At 38.3% G+C, this 23,405-nt stretch overlaps 2 protein-coding genes across 24 annotated transcripts in view; one reads left to right on the plus strand and one right to left on the minus strand.

Annotated features, from left to right (window-relative positions):
• Window positions 1-23,405, minus strand: part of LOC127509861 (fas-binding factor 1 homolog) — a 78,552-nt gene that overhangs the window by 51,419 nt on the left and 3,728 nt on the right. For 2 of the 23 annotated variants that reach the window (XM_051889037.1, XM_051889032.1), the window contains exon 9: window positions 21,318-21,409. The exons of 16 other annotated variants lie outside the window; for them this stretch is intronic. In XM_051889037.1, coding sequence (XP_051744997.1) covers window positions 21,318-21,409 — 92 coding nt within the window. Of the gene's footprint in view, window positions 1-21,014; window positions 21,147-21,317; window positions 21,410-22,244; window positions 22,434-23,405 lie in introns of all 23 variants that reach the window. 5 more of the 23 variants (XM_051889028.1, XM_051889022.1, XM_051889024.1 and 2 more) reach the window with 4 other exon arrangements.
• Window positions 1-23,405, plus strand: part of LOC127509904 (uncharacterized) — a 107,198-nt gene that overhangs the window by 29,810 nt on the left and 53,983 nt on the right. The window lies entirely within an intron of this gene.

The raw sequence follows: 23,405 nt of genomic DNA on the forward strand, positions 1-23,405 counted from the left end.
AGCTTGTTTAACTCAACTCAAACCTGGGTAACTACTTAAACCTGCTTTGTGAGACAGGCCACTGCATAAATAATGTTAAGCTGTTTTAGATTATTTAGAAGGGAAAATGCTTAACAATTTACAGCTAAAGGAATGTTATTAGCAGCAAACCTCCTCCTGTGCTGCAGAAAGGCTTTTGTGTCGGGTGGGAGTTTTCTCCAGTAAGGACACATGGGATTTCCATGTTCCCTGTCAACCTCCAGTGGGTTTTCGTGTTTTTTTCCTTCCTTTATTGAATGTCCTCGTAAAATATTTTGCTTCAGTGTGAACAAGTCTGCCTAAAGTTGACAAATACCAACACACTGTTGTATAAAGTCCAATTAGAGATGCTTCACACCTATATATTACCTGGATAGCACTGAAATAAAAAACCATAGCCTAAACAATCCTTTCCATTCCAGGAGTCAAACAAGAGACATAAACTTGGATATATTTAGAAAATGCTAAGATAATAATAAATAAGTCATAATGTTCTACAAAAAGGTATATCCTATATGTGAACTGCATTTACATGGTTTACCCTCCACTACATCCCTGCTTATATTCAATTTGGTCTTCTTGAGATTCAAGACAATAAGAGACATGTTTAATGCTATAGAGAATTTTATTGAGGGTCTCAGCACAGAAGGCACAACATTCACTTGATTCTTCCCTCATCTTCTATCTTCATCTTTCTTCCCTTGTCTGTGTTTGTACATTCACTACTCTCTAAAATGGAGAAACTTCTCTTTGCTCCTCAGCTGTTAACAACTTCCAAGCTTTTTGCCACACTGGCTGACACCAACACCCAAACTTAACCTTTGTAACCTTAACTTGTAACCTTGTTTTTTTTTTTTTTTTTTGCTTAGAAATTATACTGTAATCAATCATGTGAAAAGTGAAAGAAGAGAAGTTTGCACTAAAACAACCTGGAAAAGAAAGACAGAAAAGAAGAAGCACACGAATAGGGAAATGAACTGAAGCTGATGCTACACTCAGCCGGCTCTATTTGAAACACCATAATGTACTGGGAGACCATTTTCACATGTCAAAGTAATTTTCATATTTTTTTTTTTACCGTTATATTTACAACCGTTGTTATCTTTTATGCCAGTACAAACAATCACATCAAACATAGTATTGCTGTCATAGGTCATTCCATCCTTTCGCGGTTTTCCATCCTTCGTACAAACGTCTTTAATTTGCTGTTCAGTTGCTATTATGAAGGTGTTTATTTGTTTGCAATTGCCTTTTTTATTGATTTGTCTATTATCGATCTCAGCGGTACAATCCTTTCCATCCATGTTGAGTCGAGCCACATGTTTGTTTTTGAAAGCCACATAATCCTGACTGTAAGTGGACAATGGTGCACATATAACCAGCAGCAGAATCACGGTAGACTGATGGATCTTCATGACCTGCTGAACAAAACATATCAAAGCTCTGTCTGATATTTGGCCTAATAAAGCAGTTTATGCACATTCAGTTACACAAATATTACGTGAAAATAAATTAGAGTTGACATACCTCAGTGTTCTTCTTTTGTCTGTAGGCTGTGAAACATTTAAAAGCAAAGTCAATCACAAACCCCAGAAAATACAGCAGATTTTCTCCAGAAAAAGACATATTATCAAAGTGTTGCTTTATACCTATTACTCAATGCTTTGAAGATTATTGATAGACCACCTTTTTACAAACTTTTTTCACTTCCAAAAAAATAAATAAAACAGCACTGTACATGTTACACAAATATAAAATGAGCTTGTGTAAACTGATACTCACAGATTGCGGTCTATAGTCTGGGGAAGTAAACCCGTGGCCTGTATTGAGATGCACGATGTCGAAGTCGAAGAAAATTCAGTCAGACTTAATCTTGGTATCACAGCACTGGCTTTAAAATGTCCCGGACAACTCAGGCTATAAATTCTTGAGCGCTTGCAAATAAAAATGTGACGTTTGCAGTGAGCAGCCAATCATGTGACGCGTGTAGAGTTTCAGAGTGATGTATACTTTGCTGCTGAAGATTAAGAGATAATAACCAAACGATAGAAATAATTTAAACACATTTTCTCAGCAACAGGCAACACTATTGCTGCAGTGAAAGCTTCAGAGAACTGCTGGAAGAAAATAACAGAATGAATTATTATTGGCCCATAACAAGGGTAAAAGAGAATAAATCCGATGAATTAAAACTACAAATGAATAATAAACTATGACTCTCATATAAGCATCAGTGACAGTCAGGGTTTTTTGACTATCTCTAAAACTGTTTTGACTGTGAAGTGCTACTCTTATGAATTTGATTATGTCACTTTATTCACGGCTGATATGTCCAATATCTCTATACAACTTGTTATCCTGAACATAATCTTCCCTTGAGCAATTTTGGTGAAGCCTAAGAGTATGAATGTCCAGAACAGAATATCCAAGGTCTACTCAATCTAAGCCATATAATTACTAAATCCTGCTGTTTAACGCAGTCCACTGTTGTCTAAAAATGCTTTGGCTTGTTTCAGTATTTGTGAATTTCTGTAATGCCATGATCTCTTTTAGTCTCTTTATGGCACTGTTCTCTAAAAGTCAAATGTGAAGATATAATGTGAGATATAATGAAAAGTCACATTATATCTTGAGTACTGTTTGATCATTTGTTATGCCTGTATTTTCTAATATATTATGACTTCCCCTCACAACATAAAACATTTTACAGTTAAGAAATCGCATAAAAGAAAAGCAATTTAGTCTGCTTATAGTTCTGTTTAATCCGGAAACACATTTTACAATACGGTTTTCTTAGTTAACATTAGTTAACTCCTTAAGTTAACATGGACTAAGAGTGAATAATACTTCTACAGTATTTATTAATCTTAGTTAATGTTAATTTCAACGTTTACTCATACATTAGTAAAATCAAAAGTTGTTTTTGTTAAGTAAGGGATAATGTACATCCAGCCGGTTGTTATCTCAGAAGAAACCCCGACAGGGTGATCAGGATCTTGCATCAGCCTGAAGGGGTTAATATTGATCTGAGTCGAAATGTTTTATTAGCTCTTTAAACGCAAAGCTTCCATGAAGAGAGCAGTTGCTAGCGCGGCAAGTTTAAACTAGATGGACTTGAGGTAATCAGTTTTATTTGGATTGTAGTTTTCCTACTGACAATCATTGTTGGTTGGTGGCTGCCTTCCTCCATCTTTTTCCTCTCTCAACATTCTCCCTCTATAGTCTTGTGCCTGGGTGGTGTTTTAGTGTCCTTTTGTGTTCACGATGGAAGCATATGGGTAGCAATTTTTAATTTGAAATGTAATATGCAAAATGGCAATGCGATATGTAAAATGGCAATGCATTTCTGTATTTAAATTTACATTTTTTTCATGTGCAATGTTTGGAGCAAAATGATCATTCAAATTCAATAATATAATTTACATTTGCTATTTCTTACACTATTTTTAACATATAATTTAAACATATCGTCCTATTGGAATTATTCACATATTCTTATTCTGTGACAACTTACAACCCGAATCTATCCGCATATAGTGATTTTCTTCCCAACCCGACGGGTCCCGCTAAAGATCGTTTCCAGAATCTCACGTTTAAACTTCCCCTAAAGAAAGAAAGTGATTGGGGATAACAAATATAAAATGTTGCATATACAAGATTTGTATTTGTTATTTGTCCTATGCTGTCAACACCCTAGAAATGTCAGAGAAAAAATGTCACAAAGAATAATAAACTAAATATCACAGAGAAAAATAGGCTAAATTAAATAGCCTACAACATGTCCCTCAAAACTATAGGCTATGCCAAAATTACATAAACGAAAACTGTTGGCTTACTAGCTATACTGCAAAATGAAATCTTTTTTAACATAAACGCAAGAACAGAATGACGCTGACTAACGACCGTTTCAGAAAGTCTCTCCTCCAAAATCCGATCACAAAGGTTGAATGTTCTCTGAAGGTGCACTCGCGCGGACCTCTAATGCAAAGAACATATCTTGCCAGGTTTCTCAGGACAGGGAACTGGGGACTGTGTGAACGCCACCACTGCAGAAAGTTTTGTTCACTTCAAGTTCAAGCACAGATGCGCTGATGTCAAAGCATCTCGGGAGTGACCGGGTTATTGTCAGACCGCCCGCTCCCGCCTAAAGTACACTAAAGTTACCGACCGCAATCCGCCTTTCATTCAAAATTTAATCCCGCGCAGCAAGAAATCTTATCGGGAACCGCGGGAATGCAGACCTCTATTACACTTAGCTACAACTTAATTTGTTTCCCTTTCTGAACATACCACTCTCTACAAGAAACAAGACGCACTAAACTGTGGACATTCCCTTACAGATAAAACACTCCACATGATTATATTCTGGTATAGTTTTATCCTTTGAGGTCTTGTGTGAGCATATTCACTCAACCTGAAAATCTCACAGTTAGACATTGTTCAAAATTTGGTTTGATAACAAAGATCACTCACCGTTGCATTAAGAGAACTTTGCATTGCTAACAGAAGATACTCAAAGAAGAAGAAAAGAAACACAACATACAGTCTTAGTTCACCATACAAGAAACACTCACACAGTTGTGAGATCACTAGCCTTATTCTACAGGAAAATCTAAGAAGGAAACTGTGAGCTGTTCAGACTGACAGCACTAATCTCACATAACCTTGATACTTAATTTAATTTAGTTTTAGAAAGACTATAGTAAACATTTTTGCATCTTTGCCACCTCCAAAAGATATTTTCAATTATTTTTTGAAGTAGTTGTGTTTCAGAGGAACCTGTTCAGCCTACCCAGGGGGAAATTTTATTGTCCAGAGGTTGCTCTCTCATAGCATAGAGGAAAGCTGATGAAGTTCTCAGTTCTGTGTCATGCTTCAGACAGGGTGAGGGTTAATGGATATTTATCTTAAAATTAATCCCTCACACTATTAATTTTAATATCTTAAAATTAATCCCTCACACTCACTCCTTACAAAAATAAGTATACTTCAAAAAGTAAATTTTATTAAGTATACTAAAGTAAAATTCAAGTATTTTAAGTATACTTTATGTACTGTAAAAAAAATAATTCACTCAACTTAACTTTTTGAGTTATCTTTGTTGCACTGACCCAGTTAAGTTGCATTTACGTAGAATGTTAAGTATGTTCAACTTGACATTTAATGTTGTTGAATTTATATCCCTGGTTTCACAGACAAGGCTTAAGCTATAGTCTCAAATTAAAGTGCATGTTTGAGCTGTTTTAACTGAAAGCAACTTGCACTGACATATCTCAACACATGTCTCAGATGTACACAGTAATTTTTTTTTTATAAGGCACATTTATAAAAGCTTAGAAAGATTTAGTGATTATATGGCTAAAATTAAATTAAAATGATACACATTTATTATTCACAACATGGAAAGAGGAAATAAAACTCAAACATGCCATTTATGGGCTTATTCAAGTCTCCTTTGACTATGTTCTGGCCCGCCATCTAGTGGCAAATTTTTTTTGGCCCGATGCCATACTTATTTGCCAACCCCTGTTCAATAGTGTTACCTGCTGCTGAGAAAATGTGTTTAAATTATTTCTATCGTTTGGTTATTGTTATATTGGTTATTATTTGGTTATTATGTTTGTCTCTTTATCTTCAGCAGAGAGGTATATTTTACTCTGAAGCTCTTCACACGTCACATGATTGGCTGCTCACTGCAAACGTCACATTTTTATTTGCAAGCGCTCAAGAATTTATAGCCTGAGGATCAAAGCCTGAGTTGTCCGGGACATTTTAAAGCCAGTGTTGTGATACCAAGATTAAGTCTGACTGAATTTTCTTCGACTTCGACATCGTGCCTTGTAATACAGGCCACGGGTTTACTTCCCCAGACTATAAACCGTGTGGGAATGTACTATTTTTCTATCTCTATTTTATTTTTCTTGTATCTTACTAAAGGGCTAGGGTCCCTTTTCAGACAATGCAATTTGCAAGACCCGTTTCCTGTTTTGCTGTCAGAGGCAAAGAACGGGAACCAAGAATTGTCTGCTTGCCTAAACACCCACATACTATATAAAGATCGAGAGACTTAGACTCTCAGAAGTTTCTTCTTTTCTGCTTCCACTTGGCTCATCTCTACTGATGAACAATAAAGAACATTGATATTCTCCACCTCAGGCTTTTGTCTCTTCCTTCTAACTGGTCCAACATTCATTGGCGTAGTCGGCAGGATCAAAAACAAAGAAAAACGGAGGAAGAACGGGACAAAAAGGGCCCAATTAGTGTGAAGTTGAATTGGTGGTCCCTGACCGTCGACGTTGGTTGCTCTCAGCCCGGGTACACGAGGCAAGAACCTTCAGAGGTCAAGACAGGAGGATCCACATCGTTCTACTGAAAGCATTACTAGAGCTAGTAAAGTGAGTGAGTACTACCCATTAACTGCTATTAATACTGTTTCTGGATCAAAAAGAATACTCTAAGACTAGTTAAAATGGCTGAGGCCAAGTCTGAGGTGGAGGTGAATTCTGGTTCCGTAATGAACTTTGCTAAAGTCCAAGACATTCTGAAAGTGTGTCTAGATTCAATGGGAAGTGATTTAACATTAGGTAATGTTAAATTACCGTTCCCAAAACAGAAGAAAGACTCATACAGAAATATAATTTAGACAGGAAAGTGGGAGTTGTGTGGACTGTAGAATTGACACTGGTCCATGATGCAGTCAGACAAAAGAAACCTTCTGTGGATGTTATTCATGTGGTATTGTTGAAAGCCAGACAGATTAAAAATGCTATAGAGAAAGCCTGCAAAGAGGGGATAAAGCAAAACATGAGAAGCATGTTGAGGAAAAAGAAAAGGCTGTAGATAAGTTGCAAGGTCAAATGCGCATTTTGAGCAGACAGGTCAGCAGCCTAGAGAAACAGAAAATGTCTCTTGAAGAGGAAGTAAAGGCAAAAAGCTTAAAGACCAATGATACAGTGAAAGTACGATCCGCAGGATACCCTGACTTAACAAGGCCACAGTTATATGACCCAGCTTTCTATGATAAGCAGTGTGATGAGCCGTGGGTGCCGCCATATCGTAAATATAGAAATCCCAATACCTACCCCGAAGAAGAAACAGATACCGAAAGTGAGTACATGGAATGGTCACGAAGAACTATAGATCTGCCTAAACTAAGGCCAGTTCGAATAATGCGTGCTGATGAAGTAGAGACGTTAGAGGGCTTGGACGGAGAATGCGCAGAGTCTAAAAAAAAACACCAGGCAAAGGAGCAAAACTAAGCTTAAATACTCCGTTGCAACCAGATCAGGTGGTGAGCCTGTTCAAAACTCTTGACCCATATAACAGAAATCAAGAAACGATAGAATTATTGGAGGATTATGCAGACATCTACTCGTACTCATTCAAATATATGCTATTGGTATTGAAATTAGTTCTCACTTCTGGAGACAACCGTAAACTCATGAAGAAGTCGTCAAATCTCTAGAAGCCCAGGGTATAGTAAAACGCACTTCCTCCTGCAGCAACTCACCAATGTGGCCTGTTAAAAAACCAAACGGGAAATGGAGGTTAACCATTGACTATCAAGAAGCTAATAAATCTTTAGATAGAATGACACCACTAGTAGCAGATCCCTCCACTATTTTCTCCTGTGTGCCAGACAGTGCAAACGTTTTTTCAGTAATTGATATTTCTAATGGATTTTGGTTCATACCACTGCATGAAAACTGTCAAAATTTCTTTGCTTTCACATGTAATGGCCATCAATTCAAATGGACTAGATTGCCACAAGGTTTTCATTACAGTCCTACAGTTTATCATCAAGCTTTGAGACAAACTTTAAATAAATGGACAGGTGTATCCACTATAATTCCATATGTGGATGATATTTTGATATGTAGTGAGGATGAACAAACTCATAAGCAAGATTTTCAAAAATTACTAGATTTGCTACATGAGGACGAAAAAAGTAGCCAACAGAAAAAAGGCTCAACTTTGTAAAACATCTGTGACATTTTTAGGGCAGACTATATCTGCTGAAGGCAGACTTTCTTTGCAGAGCAGAACTGAGGCCCTAGAAAAACTGAAGTTGCCAAAAACACTATCTGAACTGAGATCAGTGTTAGGCGTGTTTAATTTCTGCAGACAGTGGATTGAAGACTATGCGAGAAAAACTTCCGACCTCCAGCAAGCACTGAAAGGTCACACTAAGGGCACCGACTATGTGCAACTATCAGAACAGGCTGTTCAACAATTTCAGAGTATGAAACAGGAAATGAAAAAGGACCCTGCCCTTGCATATCCTAGACAGGCTGAATTTCATCTATTTATAGCAGAGGCAGAAGGTTATATGTCAGCAGTATTGTGTCAACCATGGGGCACAGAATTAAAACCAGTTGGGTATTACAGTACTACTTTAGATGCACAAGGTTTCACCACATGTGTAAAAGCCCTAGAAGCCATTGCTCTTGCTGTAATGAGTACAGCACCAGTAGTATTAGACAATCAGTTAATTATCCACTGCAAACATGAGGTGCTATCCATGCTCTCAATGGGAAGGGTTACATGAGTGACACTATACCTAGATGGTCAAAATGGTGTATGCTCCTAGAACAACCTCACATAACCTTTACTAAAACAGGAGTAGAAAATGTGGCTACATTTATACTAGGGGGATAGATAAGTTAACAGGCGACCTGGTGACAGAACAATGTCACTGTGCAGACCAAGAACAAAACAAGCCAAACAGAACAATGATAGATCCCCTGCAGGACCCAGATAGGACACTGCATGTAGATGGTGCCTAACAGGTGGCAAATGGAGTAAGAAGAGCAGGATATGCAGTAGTAGACATTGCACAAATATTGAAAGCAGAAAAAATTGCCTGATAATACCACTGCCCACGTAGCAGAATTAATAGCTCTGACCGAGGCATGTAGACTAGGCAAAAAGTGCAATATCTACATGGACAGCTGATATTCTTTTGCTGTGCTTCATGTTTTTTTGGAAGATTTGGGAAGAAAGAGGCTATAGCACTAGTGCAGGAACACCAATTTTAAATCAAAAATAGTCTCTGATTTAATAGAAGCTCTGAGAGAGCCTACACAAGTAGCAGTGCTGAAAGTTAAGGTGCATACTAAGGGGAACACAGAACAGAAAGAGGAAATGAAAGAGCTGATTTGGTAGCACGAGCAGCACTAGCTCAAACACAGACAGCAAGTAGGAAACCACAAGCTCTGAACCAAGTAAAAACAATAAATGTGTCATCTTTGCGAGAGTTGCAACGTTCAGCTCTGAAAAAAGGAAATTTAGGACTGGATGAGTGAAGGTGCAAAACCTAATGATGAAGGAGTATGGACAATGGACCACAAGGTGGTGTGTCCCCAGTCAGCTGTATCACTGCTAATGACCCAAAAACACTTATAAGGACATAGGGGGGTCAGGCAAATGGTTCAGGCCTTTAAAAGGTCATGGTGGGCAAAAGGGTATCAGAGACATGCTCAAAATATATATAACAGATGTGATACATGTCAGATACATGCCCCCTCCTCTCCTCACGCAGTTTACCAGCATGCACCGGGACCCGACGATCCATTTTGGTTACAATTTGGTTATATCAGCTTAAATAAATGAAAAGGGTATACAGATGTATTGGTGATTGTGGATAAGTTCTCTAGGTGGATGGAAGCCATGCCAAGCTCAAAAGCCACAGTGACACAGACAGCTAAGGTATTGTTGAAGGAATTTATCCCCAGGTGGGGTCTGCCTTGACACACAGACTCAGACCAAGGAACATTTTACAGGCACAGTGTGTACATAAATGTGCGCTTTTTTGGGGAATTGAGTGGTCTTTTCACTGTCCAGGCCATCCACAAAGTTCAGGTATGGTAGAGAGAGCTTAGCCAAAGCACTGGCTGATCACAACAATTAGGTAGATGCTCTGCCTACTGTATTAATGAGCATGACAGCCTCAAGTCACAAGGAGGGTTGAGTCCTTTTGAAGTAATCACTGGACGACCCATGAGCAGTCCAGGGGAGGTAGATTTGAAGCATGTGGATATACATTTAATGTCTGACAATTTACTCCAATATTCTATCTCCCTTAGCGGAGCTGTAGAGACAGCTAGACGACACACTAAGGCCTGCCAACCACAGTCAGAAGAAGCTCAAGCCCACGATTTCTTACCTGGTCAGGAAGTGTATGTCAAGATATTTAGGAAAGAGAAATTAGGCCCTAGATGGGAAGGACCTTATACTGTGCTATTAGTAACTCCAACAGCTGTGAAGGTACACTGTAAAAAAAAAATACCCGTAAAATTTACGGTAAAAAAACAGCAGCTGTGGTTGCCAGAACTTTACCGTAAAAAAATACGGTAGCAACGTTTTAGGTTTTACGGGACAGCACTTAGTTTACTGTCTATTTTAGTTCAAAACTGTATAATTTAAAGGTTTATATTGTAATAATTACGGTTCATAACTGTTTATTGTACATACACTGTAAAAACCTATTTCATTAACTGATATAATGTACCAGCCAATTACTAATATTACTAATATCATTCCTAATATCTGTTTTGTAATACACTGAAAACCACCAAACACAGTGGTGATGAGAGTCACATGATGAATCAAAGCTCATCACAAGCAGCTTTTCCACAAGCTGAGAAGGACAATACTAATATATAGAAGGTGCACACAGTGTCATTCATACAAGCACTAAACACCATCATGGTAACACACATGAAATTTTAAAAATGCAATAAACATTAATTTAACAACATAAGATGTAACATAAAACCCTAATGTACACAACTGATTAGAAAAAACTAAGAAAAACTACGAAAATACATCAAATGTGAGGTGTCATGCAGGGAATTTTTTGGAATGTCAATTTATGGTTTTTTACTGTAAATTATACAATGACTTGTTATTTTTCACTTCCAAAAACGAAATTTAATGGTATTTTACCATAAAATTACATTAAATGTACGGTTAGGTCTATTGCAGTTATTCACCGTATATAGTACAGAAACTTTCTGTAAACCAATTAACTGTTTTTCACTGTTGTATTTTTACAGTCTTTTACCATTAAAATGACGGTAATTTTTTACAGTGTACAGGGAAAGAGTAATTGGATACATGGCTCGCATTGCCGTGCTGTGATGAATGTGGGTGTAGACTAGATGGTTTTGAGTGCCTCGAGGAAGAACTCCCTCTTTTAAGGAGGGAGGGGCCACCCTCGTGGTGAAGACTGTCATCCCTCATTGCCATCATTTTCTTACTTGCTCATGTCCCACAGTTTAAACACACAACAGTTCAGGAAGGGTTATGTAATGAAAACAAATGAAAGACCAATACTGCTCCTAGTGTTTTGTGTTTATCTTTTTTAGGTTGTAACAGACACTGGCAGACAAAAACCCAAGGCTACAGACTGGACATTGAGAGAAGCATCAATGTGCCTGTCCTATACCTATATGAACCGAGAGCTATTCATGGATACACTCCTGTGCAGCTTGAACCAAATGAATATAAGATGGAAATCTACTTGTAGAAGACATTTTGATTAAACATGTTAATAAAATGTAGGGGGAATGTGGGAATGTACTATTTTTCTATCTCTATTTTATTTTTCTTGTATCTTACTAAAGGGCTAGGGTCCCTTTTCAGACAATGCAATTTGCAAGACCTATTTCCTCTTTTGCTGTCAGAGGCAAAGAACGGGACACCCACATACTATATAAAGATCGAGAGACTTCCTTTCTGCTTCCACTCGGTTCATCTCTACTGATCAATAATAAAGAACATTGATATTCTCCACCTCAGGCTTTTGTCTCTTCATTGGAACTGGTCCAACAACCGCAACCTGTGAGTATCAGTTTACACAAGCTCATTTTATATTTGTGTAACATGTACAGTGCTGTTTTTTTTTTTTTTTTTTGTAAGTGGAAAAAGTTTGTAAAAGGTGCTCTATCAATAATCTTAAAAGCATTGAGTAATAGGTATAAAAAAGCAACACTTTGATAATATGTCTTTTCCTTTGACAGCCTACAGACAAAAGAAGAACGCTGAGGTATGTCAACTTTATTTTATTTTCATTTAATATTTGTGTAACTGAAAATGCACACAAACTGCCTTATTAGGCCAAATATCAGACAGAGCTTTGATATGTTTTGTTGACCAGGTCATGCAGATCCATCAGTCTACCGTGATTCTGCTGCTGGTTATATGTGCACCATTGTCCACTTACAGTCAGAATTATGACGCTTTCAAAAACAAACATGTGACTCAAGACAAGATGACTGGAAAGGATTGTACCACTGTGATCGATAATAGAAAAATCAATGAAAACCGCGAATGCAAAGAAAAAAACACCTTCATAATAGCAACTGAAGATGAAATTAAAGCCGTTTGTACGAAGGATGGAAAACCGCACAAGGATGGAAAGACCTTTACGAGCAATACTAAGTTTGATGTGATTGATTGTACTTTTGACATAAAAGATAACAATGGTTGTAAATATAAGGATGATGTTAAACCAACAAAAAAAACAATTACTTTGACATGTGAAAATGGTCTCCCTGTACATTATGGTAAAGCAAAAAAGCCAGCTGAATGTAGCATCGCATAGCTTCAGTTTATTTCCCTTCATGTGCTTCTTCTTTTCTGTCTTTCTTTTCCAGGTTGTTTTAGTGCAAACTTCTCTTTCACTTTTCACATGATTGATTACAGTATAATTTATAAGCAAAAATTTGACTGCCAGTGTGGCAAAAAGCATGGAAGTTGTTAACAGCTGATGAGCAAAGAGAAGTTTCTCCATTTTAGAGAGTAGTGAATGTACAAAAACAGACAGAAAGATGAAGATAGAAGATGAGGGAAGAATCAAGTGAATGTTGTGCCTTCTGTGCTGAGACCCTCAATAAAAGTATCTACTAGCATTAAACATGTCTCTTATTGTCTTGAATCTCAAGAAGACCAAATTGAATATAAGCAGGGATGTAGTGGAGGGTAAAACATGTAAATGCAGTTCACATATAGGATATACCTTTTTGTAGAACATTATGACTTATTTATTATTATCTTAGCATTTTCTAAATATATCAAAGTTTAAGTCTCTTGTTTGACTCCTGGAATGGAAATGATTGTTGTGTAGGTTATGGTTGGTTATTTCAGCGCTACCCAGGCAGATCTGTCAAAATCGTTCACCCAGTTTTTTGAGGTAATATATAGGTGTGGAGCATCTCTTATTGGACAGTTTGTTGGTAACTGACAACTTAAGGCAGACTTGTTTGCAATGAAGCGAAATATTTTATGAGGACATTCAATGAGGGAAGGAAAAACACACAAAAACCCACTGGAGGTTGACAGGGAAAATGGAAATCCCATGTGTCCAGTGTCCTTAGTGGAGAAAGCCTTTCTGCAGCACAGGAGGAGGTTTGCTGCTAATAACATTCCTTTAGCTGTAAATTGTTAAGCATTTTCCCTTCTAAATAATCTAAAACAGCTTAACATTATTTATGCAGTGGCCTGTCTCACAAAGCAGGTTTAAGTGGTTACCCAGGTTTGAGTTGAGTTTGAGCAAACTCAAAATTAAAAATAAAAAATGATAAAGGGAGTCTTACTCTTTAGTGATTGTTACAACTGTAAAATATGTGCTATCAGAAATGACTATCATCAAAAAAGTAGAACAATTCTAAAAAAAAAAAAGACTCTTCGAAGAAGATCCCATATTAATTTTTTTATAAATATATAAATATATGTTTAGTAGGAACAATAACTTGTTTGGCAATACTGCAATCTTACTTGCCTTTCACTTCAAAATACATCACATGCATCACATAAATGACACAATGAACATTCGTGTTATTGTGGAAAACATTTTAATGCCAATACTGCAGTTACACAAGGCTGGTGGCTATAAATGCTGAATATAAACACAGATTTAAAAACAGATCATTAGATGCTTGTTTTGTGAGCTGATAACACCTGATCCTGCTCTATCTTGGCTTTCTTTGCCACAACAAATATATTTCATGAACACACAATTACAGCAACCAAAGGAAAGCTAAGACAAGAAGTATGAGGACCAATAACCCAACTAAAGCAAACACTGATCACCACAATGACTTCAAATGAAACATCAACATCTAAACCTCTGTTAATTGTCTATAAGAACTTCAGTAGATGTCTGACAGAAATAAAGTCAGTCTGGTTAGTAATAAGTGAAGCTGGTAATGCTGTTTGTGGAGCTGTTTAATTCTCCTCTGCTGAAATCTTTAGAGATTTAAAGGATTAGTTCACTTTCAAATAAAATTTTCCTTATCATTTACTCACCCCCATGTCATCCAAGATGTCCATGTCCTTCTTTCTTCAGTCGAAAATAAATAAAGGGTTTTGATGAAAACATTCCAGGATTTTTCTCCTTATAATGGACTTCAATGGCCTCCAAACGGTTGAAGGTCAAAATTACAGTTTCAGTGCAGCTTCAAAGGGCTTTAAACGATACCAGACAAGAGTCTTATCTAGAGAAACCATCGGTCATTTTCAAAAAAAATACAACTGTGTATGTTGCGTTAACTAAAATACAATAACGAGCCAGGAGCATGCGTTATACTCAAGATAACTTTACTCAGGAACTGACGTCATCACATACTTTGTCCCCACTTATATGTCTGTACTACAACAGTACCATACTGAAAGTTCCCATTACAGAACACCTCCCCCTTTTAAGTAAGGACACTTTCTCTAATGTAACATGTTGGATACATCTTTGCAGAACCTTCAAACTTGCATTGAATTACGATTACAAAATTACAATTGATTACGAATTACAAGTCACAAAATCTGAACAGTTTCTCAGGAACAAACAGTGAACAACTTTTCTGTCCTTTTCTTTTGTTTTCCCTCTTTTTTTCTCTCTTCACAAATTCAAACGTTCAGGAGGCCGTGACACTCGGCCCGAACTGGTCACATAAGGTGCTCTACTCACGTCAGTGTCTCTGGACACCTTCACATCCTTAGAACCATACGTATAAGTGTTACACTGTTCCTGGGTTGTGTCCGTTGTTTCCATGGGTTTTTGAGGCTGCGGCAAACGAACTGCCCGCATGTGAGTGCGGTTTCTCCTGATCAGACCTCCGTCGGTGTGTATGAAGTAAGACCTAGGTGTTTCAGCCTGACGAATGACAGTCCCTTGTGATTTCTCTCTCTGCAGCCACACACTTTGTCCAGGTCGCAAAGTTGGTAAAGGACGTGTCTTGTACCTGCGTTGCTGTCTGTCTTTTGCCCGCTTGTCTGTTTCCCTGAATCTCTTAATGTTTGGCCAACGAGGGGTTAGAAAGTTAGGAAGCTGTGGTATGGTGGAACGCAGTTGTCTGCCCATTAAGAGTTGTGCTGGAGAGTAACCATTCTCCAGAGGGGTAGACCGATATGTCAGCAAAGCTTTAGCTTTCTCACCACCCCCTTTCCAGAGTCCTTTCACTGTAGCCACTGCGCGCTCTGCCTCCCCATTTGCTTGCGGATATCCTGAGCTGCTGGTAATGTGTGTGAACCCGTATTCGCTGGCAAAGTTCTTAAAAAGTACACAGCTATACTGTGGTCCATTATCGGACATGACAGTCTCTGGGATTCCATGGCGGCTAAACACATCCATTAAAGCCGCAATGACCGTGTTGGCTGTGGCTACATTTAAGTGCGCTACTTCAATGTAACGTGAAAAATAGTCTACAACCAGAAGGTAAGTATTTTTCTCCAAGAAAAATAAGTCTGTGCCCACCCGCTGCCACGGTCTCTCTGGCACTGATGTGGTTAACAAAGGTTCTCTGTGCTCAGCCCTGTGCTGTGAGCATGTGCTGCAGTTTTCCACAAGCTGATTGATGTGCACAGACAGTCCTGGCCACCAGACGGCCTGGCGAACCCTAGCTCGACACTTAACTATTCCCTGGTGACCCTCATGTATACTGTGGAGGATTTCTTGCCTCATGCTGTGGGGAATCACAATTCTTTGGCCCCTTAGGAGCAGCTCTCCAGCCACAGTAAGATTTTCTCTTTCAGGCCAGTATGGTCCCAGCTCCGGTTGAAGGACATGTTTCTCAGGCCACTCAGTCTCACAGTATTGGATGAGTTTAGCGCAGATGGGATCAGCCTTCTGGTTTTTGATTATTGAATTCAGTCTTTTTTCTGTAGCTGGGAGGCCTTGAATTACAGAATCCACAAACTCCTTAAAATCTCTCTCATTTTCCTTCCCCTCCTCTGTAAATGTGTGTTTCACAGGAGCTCTTGATAATGTGTCTGCGGTTATCATTTTCTTCCCAGGCAGGTGCACTATCTCAAACGTGAACTTCAACAGTCTCAGACGGAACCACAGAATTCGTGGAGGGAGTTCCTCAAGTGCCTTGGTGTTTAGCAGCGAGAGCAGTGGTTCATGATCCGTCTCCAGTCTAAACTTCAGGCCCAGGAGGTAAGATGACAGCCGTTCACATGCCCATGTCGCTGCTAAGGCCTCCTTTTCGATCTGAGCATAATGTTTTTCTGCCTCAGACAGGCTCCGAGAGATGAACACCACTGGTTTCCATGTTCCATCTGTCTGATTTTGATTCAATACGCCCCCCAAACCAAAGGAAGAGGCATCAGCAGAAATGTCTCAGCTTTTGGGGAGAATGATGCCAACACACGCTGTGAACTCAGTTCTGATTTTAATTTTTGAAAAGCCTCTTTTTGTGGTGCTCCCCAGCACCATTTATTTTTCTCACAGAGCAGTTCTTTGAGTGGGCGGGCGTAGGACGCAAGGTGGGGTAAAAACTTACCCAGATAATTAGCCATCCCCATCACTCTCCTCACTCCTTCCACCCCGGTTGGTTCAGGCATCTCCAAGATCGCTCTGACTTTATCTGGATCTGGTGCAACACCATCTGCCCCAATACGGTGCCCCAGAAACATCATGTTGTCTGTTGCAAACACGCACTTCTCGTTTAAAGTCAGGCCTTCATCTCTCAGTTTCCTAAGGACCAGATACAGTCTCTCATTGTGTTGCTGCATATCCTCACCGAATACTAATATGTCATCAGCATGACACACAACTCCTTCACACTCTTCCAGCATTTGTGACATTCTACGCTGAAAATGCTCTGGGGCCGACAAGATCCCGAATGGTAAACGGTTTAATGCATATCTCTCAAATGGGGTGATGAATGTTGTCAAAAGTGAGCTTTCCTCAGACAGTGGAATTTGCCAGAAGCCAGATGTAGCGTCCAGCTTTGTGAATACTTTGGCACCAGCCAGCATCGCAAGTGTCTGCTCTACAGCAGGGAGGATGTGACGTTCTCTGCGCACCCACTTATTTAAGTGCGTCAAATCCACACACAGCCGTATCTTTCCTTCAACTCCTGCTTGGAATTGCTGTAACAGCAGCCCCTGTGTCCAATTTGAAAACTGTGTTTTCCCCATTAAGCACAATCAGTTCATTCCATCCATCATTTCCTTGTTTATACACTTCTCCAAGGAAAGCAAAATCCCCCTCCTCACCAGTCTCTGACTGCCCCTCTGTTATGTAATGGACCCCTCTTGCTGACCTACATTTCTTTGCAAAATGGCCCTTGCGGTGACATCTCCTACAGTCAGCATCTCTAGCTGGGCAGTCTTTCCAGGGGTGATTCTTAATGTTTCCACATCTGCCACAACCAAGTGACTGGTTCTCCGTTTTCATTTTAGGAGGTTTTTGTGATCTCCACGCAGTATTGGCTGTTGTTTTTTCACTGCTGCGCTTTGTTTCACTCTCGTTATCGCTTTCTCTAGCGTCAAATCCGCGTCCAACTGCAAGCTTTCTGACAGTTTGGCATCGCGTATGCTGACCACGATACGGTCTCTTATCAGATCCTCTTTTAGAGCGCAGAAATCACATTGCTCAGCGAGTGAATGAACCGCTGTAATAAATGACTCAACGCTCTCTCCTGGCTCTTGATTCCGCTTGTTGAATCGCGCTCGTTCAAAAATCACATTCCTTTTGCTAACGCAGTGCTTATTAAAAACCTTCGTAACGGCAGCATATGACTTCTTCTGGGCATCAGTCAATGTTAACACATACAAAATATCTTCGGCATCATCTCCCGCCGCATACATGAAAGTGTTCACCTGGTATTCCTCTGGCTGTTTATCCAACCCAGATGCGGTTCTGTAGCGCTCGAAACGCTTCATCCATCTTGGCCACTCACTTGTATTGGTAAAGTAAAATTTGCTGGGCAGAGCTAACTGTGAGGCTAACATCGGTGGGGCTGGCACTGATTTTTTCACCAGTATTCTCCCTTTTATGGTTTATTTTACGGTTCAGTTATCTTCTGACACCATGTTGCGTTAACTAAAATACAATAACGAGCCAGGAGCATGCGTTATACTCAAGATAACTTTACTCAGGAACTGACGTCATCACATACTGTGTCCCCACTTATATGTCTGTACTACAACAGTACCATACTGAAAGTTCCCATTACAGAACAGTATATGTTTTATATAAACAGATGATCGCCTTACGCGTGCTTCTGCTTTCCGCATTCTTCAAAATGCTTACGCTGAATGTCCTACGCCTTCCCTATTCAACTTACGGAATGAACGTGGCGCCAGTTTCGTTTTTTTCTGTAAGTAGAATAGGGAAGGCGGAGAATGTTTTGAAGAATGCGGAAAGCGTAAGCAAGTGCAATGCGATAATTTGTGTTTATAAAGCAAATACAGTTGTATTTTTTTCGAATTTCGATAGTTTTGCTAGATAAGACCCTTATTCCTCGTCTGGTATCGTTTAAAGCCCTTTGAAGCTGCACTGAAACTGTCATTTTGACCTTCAACCGTTTGGAGGCCATTGAAGTCCACTATAAGGAGAATAATCCTGGAATGTTTTCATCAAAAACCTTAATTTCTTTTCGACTGAAGAAAGAAGGACATGAACATCTTGGATGACATGGGGGTGAATAAATTATCAGGACATTTTTATTTAAAAGTGGACTAATCCTTTAATGTCTTTTACTTGCAGTTGATTTTACCAAATGCTCAATCATCAGATCACTTAATTATCTCATTAACTTCAACACTGTTTCAGTGTTTCTTTTAACATTGTGTAGATTAGACTCATATAAACACTGAGTGGTTTTTACTGTCTATGTTGTACTGTCTGTCTGTCTGTCTAAGGGCAGCACAAGTGGCTCAGTAGGAAACACTGTCAACACAGGAAACACAAATATGTGTGAATTACAGATGCTAAATTGTCTTAAAGGTGTGAAAGTGTTTTACTGCCTAGATGGATCCGTGGCAGAAGCTTTTTTTTTCTTTTTCTTTTTAACCTTGTACGGAGGTTCCATGAAGGTCTATATCGGACGTGCAGAAGAAGTCAAAAAAGATGTAATAAAAACTTTCATTCTGGCTCCTCAGTGGTCGACTTTTCAACGTACAACTTGTGTGACAAAGACGTCTTCTGGACATAACTTTGCTTATAGTGATCACTGAAACACTGTTTACCTGTTATTTGTTGTTGACAGCAAATCCAAAAGCATAACCAGCTGGAATAGCATAACCAACCTGCAAAAGTATTATGAAAAACATTAAAACGCATAATTGTTTTATAAGTATGTTTCTCGGTTAAAGTGACATTCTTACCATCCACAAAACGGCATCTGGATCATTTATCTGACACAAACAAAAGGTTAATTTGTTAATTATCCATCTTCATAATATTAGCTTCGTATTTACAGATTATCTGCAGTTAAAACCCTTATTTACCTGCACGTAAGTTGCCAACGAGAAAAACAGTGACATGAATATATTACAAACCCTCCAGACGAGCTGAGAAAACGAGACACTGATCTCGTTCGTCATTGTTTATTCATTCTAATGAATTTATCACAACATTTCTCTGAAACTACACACATTGAACTTAATATCTGTATAATTTCCAGGATGGCGCGCAGCAGTACTAGAGCACTGTGGGAAATGTAGTTTACATCACTCTGCGTCAGATGCGACTTAATTTCAGGACAGGTAGGCAAGGTTTCAGTCATTTATAAGGTCCATTTATTTTTCTTGAATATGTTTGAGCATTGAAATAGTAGGCTAGTAATCACAGATTGCTTTTTAAAATAGCTGCAAGTTTCTTTACAGAGAAAATCACCTTTTGATTTCATAGTTTATTTTTCAAAATTGAAAAGTTTATATTTTTTGTTAATTAAGAACAACTGGTGCTTTCATCTATTTGTGTAAAAAAAAAAAAGTTTCTTTGTTCTTTTTACTCCCTACATAGGCTTATTACAAAATTCATCTTACTTTTAAAATGTTGCTGATAATATTCGTGTTTATCATATGATGACTGTACATTTTCCACACAGCTGTGTAATATTTTTCTTAATATTTTTTTAAATAAAAAAAAATAAAAAGTAGTCAGTACATCTTTTTCTCTGTCTTGTAATCTAATTGACTACCAGCAGATGAAGAATGCAGCTCTTTTTGTCTTTTATAGCAAGACCAAAAGCATGTGATTCTGATCTCTCTCCAGCTGTAAACTCCTCACCTGAACACACACACATGAAGACTCACTACTACCACATGTCTGAGGTAATTCTGTGTTGCGTTCTGATTGGATGAGATGTGTTCAATTCACATCAGTTCAATTCTGTATTAATGTATTAGTTTGACGTTATTTAGCTTCAGTTATATCAGGGATTCACAAATATTTTAGTCAGATGAACCCCTTCGAACAAAAAAATATTTACTTGAAGCCTCCATGAGATTTGAAGTTAATATTTGAATAATTTAAAAACACATTCACATGTTCTCTGATGTCAATTAATTTAATTTTAATTGTTTTTAATGATTTAAGTAGTTGTTAACTTTTCATTCATTCCCAACCCCCTGCATTTCCCTCATGAACTCAAGTTTGGAAGCGCCTGACGGTGATGTTTACCACAGTTAAGGCTGCTTTAGGCACTGTTAATGCAGTGTAAAGCGTCTGCTGGTGTTTATTGCTTTAATGTGTGTGTTTGTACCTGTGCCTCCAGCTGAATAATGCGCTTCTGCAGTGACGTCACGTCTGCGTGCTGATGGTCCGTGTCTGTTCTGTGTCTGAGTGCGTTCACGTCCAGAGAGTTGCTCAAACCCCACAGATGAGACTGAGCCAACTGCGCACATACACACACACACACACACACACACACACACACACACACACACACACACACACACACAGGCACATGCACACAATCCCTTCATTAGTTTACTAAATATGAATCCACATCAGAGCATGTTATGTGTTGAAAATGTGTGTGTGTGTGTGTGTGTGTGTGTGTGACCTGTTGCTGTATGAGCAGCTGCTGTAGACTGTCTGCAGGCAGAGGTGTGTGTGTTTGTGTCACAGGTGCAGCGCCCTCCGCTGGTGGGAACACTGAAACAACAGCGGTTTAAAAACACAAACACATCATAAACATTCAGCACCAATAATGTTTTACATCAACATGTATTTTCATGAAAATTAAGAGCAGATCCCTTAATTCTTATTTATGTAATGTGAAAACATGTTTAATGTTTTTAATAAGTTAATACATCATTACTGAAATGTAAACAAAATATTTACATCATGATAATATTTTAATAATACACATTATTATTATTGCTGTTATTTCACTGAATTTGTTTTAATAACACATACATACGTCATAGTAATATTTAATAATAAATTATTTACATTTTAATGCAAGTATTTAAATAAATTAATTATTGGTTGAATTTAAATATTATTTGTTGAATTTCATTTTAAAAAATCATTCACTTTTGTATTTTATTTTGTAAATTTGTTTCATTTTTACAGTAATACAGAAGACACACATCATACATCATGGGAATATTTATTAATAATTTTAATAATTTTTAAATCATATCATACATAATATTTATTATTATTATTTAAATTTATTTGCAATATTATTTAAAATTTATTATAAAACTATTTAATTCATATTGAATATTAATTTGTTGGGTTTAATTTATGAAAAAAAAATATTGTATTCATTTTTTTGTAATTCTTACAGTAAATTTAAAATAAATTTAATTTGGGGTTTAAATGCGAAAATATCACAATGGCAATATGCTTTTTTCCTTCATGCAGAATATAATTCCCTATTTTATTTTATTTTATTTATATTTTTGGGTGAATTGTGTTTTCGTGAGGTTTATATAATAGTGGTCATGATAAACTCCTGCTCTACACTAGCAGCACCTACACCGCGCTGCAGGGGGCGCTATAGTGGGCACGGGCCACCCGTGGACGGGAATGGAGGGGGGCATCTCTGTCGGGCCGTCTCGTCCTGAGGCTGTTCTGGGGTCCTGAGCGTGTGCAGTGTGTTGTGCGCTGCTGGTTGTGTTAACGGGCCGTGACTCTCTGGACTGTGATGAGAGGATCTGATCGAGTCCTGAAACGGGACAGAAGTGGTGAAGAGGGGGTGGAGGGGAATCAGGGGTGTCAGAGATGTCCTGAAACAGGGCTTGACGTACACTAATTTTCTAAGCAGATGACTGGGTCACTACAGTGAGAACATGTTGAAAGGGAATTGTGTATAGGATCATAGGGTTGTTTTAAGGTGTTTGACGGGTAACAGATGTTAAAATAGTGTGTAATTAGAGGGAACTAACTTAACTAGGAGATGAAGAAGATCTTTATTATGTTGAATTGAATTATTACCTACATGTAACATGCAGGTAAGAAAATACCTGTTGAAATTTATAACCAGGCTTCTCACGTCTTTTAAAGGTGCTCTATGTAAGAATGACAACTAGTGGTTGAAATGGGTACTGCAGTCCAAATTCAAAATATTGTTCGCCCCGCCCCATCCTCTTTAGGCTCAATGCTCTCGCGGGTTGCCAGTTTGAAGACTCGCAACAGGAGCGAGCTCAATTGGCTGCAATTCGCTGCATGTGTTTTCCGCCGACGGGCAACCCGGGGTGGCGAAATACTATTGGGTAAATTGGCAATGTGCGGTCTTACACAGACCGAAACAAAAACAGAAATTCCGACACGCAACGCAAATTTCAAAGTAAAATAACTGGCTGTAGCAATGGTTTTCAGATAAACGAATATGTGAACTCAGCATGTTTAATAAATATCTGCGAACATATGGTATTTTTATGCTTTAGTACAGTCAAAAACTTACATACAGCACCTTTAACCAATGATTTTCCATGACTTTTTCACATTTTTTTTTTAAGAAAAACTGGCACATTCACAGAAGAGTTTGTGAACTGTGAACATTTATGACGTTTTGACTCCAAAAGGTGCCATGACTTTTGCAGTCATTTCTGATTTTCTGGATAAGGATTTTTTTTTTACTCAATTTCCACCCAATAAAATATTTTAGATCTTGACATAACTAGAAAAATGTATACTG

This window comes from Ctenopharyngodon idella, chromosome 3 (assembly GCF_019924925.1).
Source record: "Ctenopharyngodon idella isolate HZGC_01 chromosome 3, HZGC01, whole genome shotgun sequence".
Classification (NCBI taxonomy): Eukaryota; Metazoa; Chordata; class Actinopteri; order Cypriniformes; family Xenocyprididae; genus Ctenopharyngodon; species Ctenopharyngodon idella.